This window comes from Haemorhous mexicanus, chromosome 25, assembly GCF_027477595.1.
Source record: "Haemorhous mexicanus isolate bHaeMex1 chromosome 25, bHaeMex1.pri, whole genome shotgun sequence".
Lineage (NCBI taxonomy): Eukaryota > Metazoa > Chordata > Aves > Passeriformes > Fringillidae > Haemorhous > Haemorhous mexicanus.
The window spans coordinates 4,226,201-4,232,527 of record NC_082365.1 but is presented as its reverse complement, the minus strand read 5'-3'; the positions used below and the strand labels follow the sequence as shown (position 1 = coordinate 4,232,527).

The window sequence follows — 6,327 nt, the reverse complement described above, 5'->3', positions numbered from 1 at the left end:
AATCTGATTCTGATGAAATATTCCAACTGCAGCTGCTTGCCCTGTTCTCTTTTGCATTGTGTGCATGTTTTGAGATTGTTGCTTTTATAAAATTATCTCATTCAGCACTTCTGTACCAGGCTTAATTATCTCTGGGATCATACAGAACCTTCATCTGATAAAGCATCCTGGAGTTTTCTCATGTGTCTGTGTGAATAAGGATTTAAATTCAAAAGATGATTCAAATCAAAGGCAGACCTGCTATTATTGTTGAAAACATTGTTAATGAAGTCGGTGCCATTGAACAAAACTTTGTGACACGAAGCCTCAAGGACAGCCCGGATCACCAACAGTAGCTTCAGTTAGCAAATAAGAATCAAAGCAGCGAGTCAGCATTGCACAGCTTGTTATTTTGAGTGGCGGATGTTTACTGTTGGAAGGGACAAACAGCGGGATCAGATAAGATGGGAGCCCCGCAGATCCCAGCCGGGATTGATCGCGCTGGGAGGGAGCAGCCGCGGAGATAAGCGGGACCCGGGGTCAGGGCTGCCGGCCCTCCGCAAACAGCCCGTGCCGAGCAGCGGCCTCCCGGAGCCGGCCTTGTCCCGGGCTCCCCCGACCGCGCCGGGGACGGGCCGGGGCCCTCGGGGCACGGGGGCTCGGACACGCGGGACGGCGGCGTGGGAGGGGGGCACATCCAACTGGGGCAGGCGGCTTTGGGACGCCGTGTGCCGGGGGAGCGCGGTGTTCCCTCGCCTCAAAACGCCCCCAAACACCCCAAAATCAGCCAAAGCTCCAGGGCTGCGAGCACGCCCCGGGAACGGCGGCGTCAGTCCCGGCCCCGCCCCCGGCGCTTGGCCCCGCCCCAGACCCACGAACTGGCTTGGTGGCCCTGCCCCCCTCGCTCTGGCCCCGCCCCCCGGCCCGGCCGTGGCGCTCTGGCGCCGCCAGGCGAGCCCGTGGCAGATCGGCGGGCTCGCGCCGGCTCGCGCCTGCGCACTGGCAGCGCCGTTGCCGCGGGCGGAAGCGGCGTCCCGGCCCCGCGGGTTCGCGTCCGCCCGCGCCCGGCGGCGGGGCCGGTGCGGGACGAGAACGGCTGAGGGGCGAGAGCGGCGGCGGGGCCGCGAGGGACATGGGCCCGCCGCGGGGGTGAGCAGCGCCGCCCGCCATGAGCTGCACCATCGATAAGATCCTGACGGACGCGCGGACGCTGCTGGAGCGGCTGAAGGAGCACGACACGGCGGCCGAGTCGCTCATCGACCAGTCGGCCGTGCTGCACCGGCGCGTGGCCGCCATGCGGGAGGCGGGCGCGGGCTGCGCCGACCAGGTGAGCGCGGCCGGGGCGACCCCCGCGTCTCGGCAGGGCCCGGGCGGGGCGGCCGGACCGACCCCCGCATCTCGGTAGGCCCGAGGCGGCCGGACCGACCCCCGTGTCTCCTCGGCAGGGCCCGGGCCCCGCGGCGGAGCGACCCGACCCGTCCCGGCTGGGGCCGCACGTGGTGCTGGCACAGGAGAACACGCAGATCCGCGACCTGCAGCAGGAGAACCGGGGTGAGCGGGGCCGGGGGCGGATCCTGGCGGGTGATGTGCAGAGGGGCCCCGGGGGATGTTGGGCGGTAAGCGGGGCTGTCCCGGCGGGAGGGTCTTGTGGAGGAGAGCAGAGTCGCTGGATGCCCCGGTGGGTGGCACGTCAGGGAGTCTCCTCGGCCGAGGGGATCCGGGCAGCCCCACCGCAGTTCCAGGGAGCGGCGGGGCAGCGCCGGTCCCGCCCGTAGCCGGTACCCGGTGAGCGCCTCGGGGCTCCTGCTGTGGCTGCCGGTCGTGGCCCTGATGTGCTGTGCTCTGCAGAGCTGTGGGTCTCACTGGAGGAGCACCAGGACGCGCTGGAGCTCATCATGAGCAAGTACAGGAAGCAGATGTTACAGCTGCTGGAAGGGAGAAAACGTGAAGAGGCAGAACCAGTCTTGAAAGTCCATCAGGCTAATTCTGGGGTAAGGTGGGATGGGACAGGAGAGTGCTCAAGACCCCTGTCCCCTGCTTGCTGTCACGCAATCTTTGTTTCCATTCCTACAATGCCTGTGCTCCAAAATACATTTTCTCTTAATCTTGACTCTCTTTGCTGTTATTTTCCTCTCTGTTCCTTTCAGAGCACACAGGTTGTAGCCGCTGTCCCAGAGGACACTGAAAGGCACAACCCCTTCACAGCCCAGGTGGAGGCTTTTTCCTTCAACCAGGTGGTGAATTCCCTGGCTTAAGCTTAATGTGCCTGATCCTCTGTAGTAAAATCAATATGTCCAAGTTGTTATAATTCCTGTTCAGTAGCTGTAACAAAGGGGAAAAAACCTCCTAAACTCTGTGAGCTGTATATGTTTAGTTCTTAAGAGATTTCACTCCCTAGTGTTTTTGAATCCAGGTACTCTGTGTAGTGGCCTGAAGTGTCCCTTTGTACACACTGGGCTCAGTGACTTCAGAACTCTGAGATGTGGCTGCTGCTAACTGCTGCCTGTTTCATTTTTAGGTATTCAGTAACAATAGAATAACATTAAATTTCCTTTTAAAACTTAGGCATTTTTTTAAATGCATTTTTATCTGATTAGAGAACAGGAGGTTGGTTTAACCCAGTGACATCTCATATCTTGTAGTTTTTTCATTGCAGCTGGAGCTAGCCCAACTCTTCTCATGCGTTTCTGTGCACTGATATGTGGCAATTCACTGGTTCTCTTTTCTGAGTTGCTTAACTCCTCTGAAGGTGTTTGGTTTCCAGTGCCTCCTCCCTGAGCACACAAATTGCAGTTTATCAAGGTTTTACATTTGTACAAAACTTGACAATGCAAAGCTGAAAGGGCAGGAACCCTTGAAGGGATGTCCCTTGACTGTCTCAATGTCTAGGCAAAGTCTTCTGTACTTTAGGTGAAGTCCTTGAATTTTTCCTCCTCACCATTTGGAGAACAGTAACAAATTGCTAATGTCTTTACAAGAACTATGTTCTTAGTAGAACTGTCTTCCCGTTTAGAAAAATAATCACTTAGAAAAGTAACAATTTTCTTCCCAGAATTCTCTTGTGTTCTCCAGCTGTCTCTGTTAGAGCTTCTTCTGGAAGCTCTGATTTGTTTACATACTTTCTGAATAATGGAGTTCAAAACTGAATTCTCTGCTCTGTGATAAATTTATCTTCCAGAGGCAGTAGAAAAACTATGGGCACTTAAAGAAACTCCACCCTGTCACCTGTCATGTTAAGTGATGTATTGCTCTTCAAGCAGGAACTGTTGCTTCATACTGGAATTTGTCAGTGTTTATTCCATGTGTATTTCTAAGCTTCAGAAAAATGCATTTTCCAGAGGATTATGGCTGTATCTAGGCAGATTCTGTAAAATCTGCCTCAGGAGGCTCTGGTCTTACTTGCTTTAGTTTTGTTGCTGGATGTCCTTCTGAGCTAATGTTGTTTACTCCACACTTGAAATCATCTTCGCTTTTATTTTTGGTGTCTTAATAAAGTCAGTCAGAAAGCTAAATAAAATTTGCTGCTTACTAATCATGTTCACATGAACCTGAATCTGCTGTCTTAGACCTTGGCACACTTGAAATTATTTCCCTTTATATCAGTGTGCCTTATCTTGCTGGCTGCTGTGTCTGTCTTCACTGTTTTCACTGATAAAAGACTGCTGATAAAGGACAGTAAAGTACAAGTTCTTATCCTTAAGGATACAAGGCAGAAAGGCTTGCAGGTGCTTGGGAGGAAATTATTAAAATTCGAAACAGAAAGAGAATCCAAAATCAGGAGAATGGAAGTAAGTGATTTAGAAGGGATAAATGATGACTGTTGCTTTTGCCTGAACTTATTGAATGTATTAATTTTATGTCTTTCAGGAAATTGAAAGTCAAATAGACAGAATATGTGAGATGGGAGAGGTGATGAGAAAAGCTGTTCAAGTGGATGATGAGCAGTTCTTTAAAGTTCAGGAGAAACTGGCTCAGTTGGAGGTAAGAACAGAGCCAGTTGCTGAAGATAAATTGAGCTTTGGGAGTCTCCAGACTTTCTGTGTATTTTCTATGTTTGTGTCAAGGACTTAAAACACTAAAAATTTGGGGGTGGGGTCAGGAAATGCAGAACATTATTGTTTATTTTCAAGTTCTTAATGCTCATATTTTTTTATGTATCTATATATAAATAAACAAAGCCAGAAGAAGAGAAGCTTTAAATTATGTGGTTCCAGTGTGCCAGCACTGAACTAATGCTGGCATTACAAACTGTAATGTACAAACTTTATGTATCTCTAAAGGAGTGGGACTGTTTAAATATTAGCATCTTTTAACTACAAATTAGCACCTTTCTGTGATAGTCCTTTAGCTGTGAATTAGCTAATTTCTGTTTCAGCATAAATGTTGATTTTGCAGCTTGAAAACAAAGAGCTGCGTGAGCTGCTGTTGATCAGCAAGGAGTCCTTCGAGGTGGGGAGAGAAGATCTGCCAGACTGTGAAGCCTAGGTCACACCAACCTCATCTCCAAGCCTTCAGGGACTGTTATGAAACTACCTGACAAGGATTTGTTGTTTCAGGTGTTTCCTTGTATATTTGTTTTATCTATAAAGTGTGTGGGCTGTTTTCTCTGCATTTTTCTGAAGTGTTGATGGCAAAAACTTGCACCCTGCTCTGTCTTAGTGCCTGCAGCACTCAGATGCTTAACACTGAAGTATTCGATGTGTCCTCCCTTGTGATGGCTCATTTCCTCTCCCTTTGTTATTTTTTATGAGCTTTAGTTGATAATTCCAGCTGTGCAGATGGCTCTTAAATCCACCTTGTCTGTAGCTAGAGAATGGAATGCAGGTTGTGATTATTGTGCTTGATAGAAGGAACAGGAGATGATTGAGAAACCACAGTGTGAGAGGCAGGGATGTGATGCTCTGGCTTCACAGGGCAGCTGGGCTCTGCAGGGTGAGTGGCCCTCAGTGTCTGGCTGGCCTGACTTTGTCACCTGGCCACTGCTGAGAGCAGCTGAGAGAACAGCAGATGCCAGCAGAGCACTTGAAGGAGTCACTCCTATTCAGAGCAGACTTTCCCTTGTTTTAGGGGTGAAGATTGGAGTTAATGACCCTTCCTGACACACTTTTTTGAAGGATTACTCTTTTTTGATTGATAGACCTGTCCCAGCCTTCCCAGTGCTCCCAGTTATCAGCCAGCCCTGCTCTGTTGGTGTGCTCAGAGCCTGCCAGATCAAAGCCTGCAGATCAAAGCTCTTTGGCCTCCCACAAATTTGGGTTCAGGCAGAGGGAGCTCAGGTCTGCCTCAAAACCAAACCAAACCACCCCACACCACACCACCCCACCGTCATACACAGAATTTTAATGTCACATCCCAGGTGAGTCTGGTGTTCCATAGTTACTGCAGGTCCTATATTGAGGGGAATTAGAGGTGCAGTGTTGGGGGAGTTTCTCAGTACTGTGGTATTTTTAATGACATTTTTATATAAAAGATTTCTGTCCTGCCTGTGATTGAAGAATAATCTTCCAAGAATGCTAAACATCATCATGTTCACTATTAGCTGAAATTTTTAATGGCCCTTTTTCCCAAGTGAGACTTTTGATAGACGCAGAAGGTGACTCGTTTCTGTGCTTACTGAGAGACAGTGAACACTGTGACATTGTGAACATTTGGAATACCCAGCAAGACTGGTAGATAGAAGGGATTTCTGTACAGGAGTGCTCTTGTATACAGTCCTTTTCTATTAGAAATTGTTCAGGAGGGAATAAAAATCCCAATGGGAAATACTTTCTCAAGTGTTTTGTTAGTCCTGGGGGAATTCCATGTATTCTGCGTATTCCCAAGCCTTTTGCACCTGAGTGAAATACTACAATGACCAAAATGTTTTTAAATTAACATCATCTGGAATGCCTGTGATGCATTTTTATCTTCCCTCTCTCAGTGTCCAGTAACATCCCTCCAATTGGGTCCTAGCTGTGCAGCCAGAAAAAAACAAACTAAATAGCAGTTGTTTTGATTGAGTTTATTGTTACTACTGTTATAGTAGCAGGCAAAAATAGGCAAGGAAAGTTCAAATATGTTCACAGAACAAAGGGACCCACAAGGATGGACTCCAACCCCTGCCCTGCACAGACACCCCAAAATCCCACCCTGGGCATCCCTGGGATAGCATCCAAACTCTCCTGGAGCTCTGGCAGCCTCTGGGCTGTGCCCATTCCCTGGGGAGCCTGGGCAGTGCCAGCACCCTCTGAGGGAATAACCTTTCCCTGATCCCCAACCTAAACACCCCTGCTATAGCTCCATGTTCCATTTGCTCCTGTCCCATTCGGGATCTGTAGCTGGAATCTGTGACTGTAAATGGCTGCTTGT

General features: G+C 49.7%; 1 protein-coding gene across 1 annotated transcript; it reads left to right on the top strand.

The window, feature by feature from the left end:
• The first annotated feature begins 1,008 nt into the window (after window positions 1-1,008).
• Window positions 1,009-5,744, top strand: SIKE1 (suppressor of IKBKE 1). The gene is made up of 5 exons (XM_059867567.1): window positions 1,009-1,306; window positions 1,425-1,530; window positions 1,828-1,970; window positions 3,847-3,960; window positions 4,375-5,744. Exons 1-5 carry the CDS (start codon window positions 1,148-1,150, stop codon window positions 4,462-4,464), a joined length of 612 nt encoding a protein of 203 aa, XP_059723550.1. The 5' UTR covers window positions 1,009-1,147; the 3' UTR covers window positions 4,465-5,744.
• The last annotated feature ends 583 nt before the right edge of the window (window positions 5,745-6,327 follow it).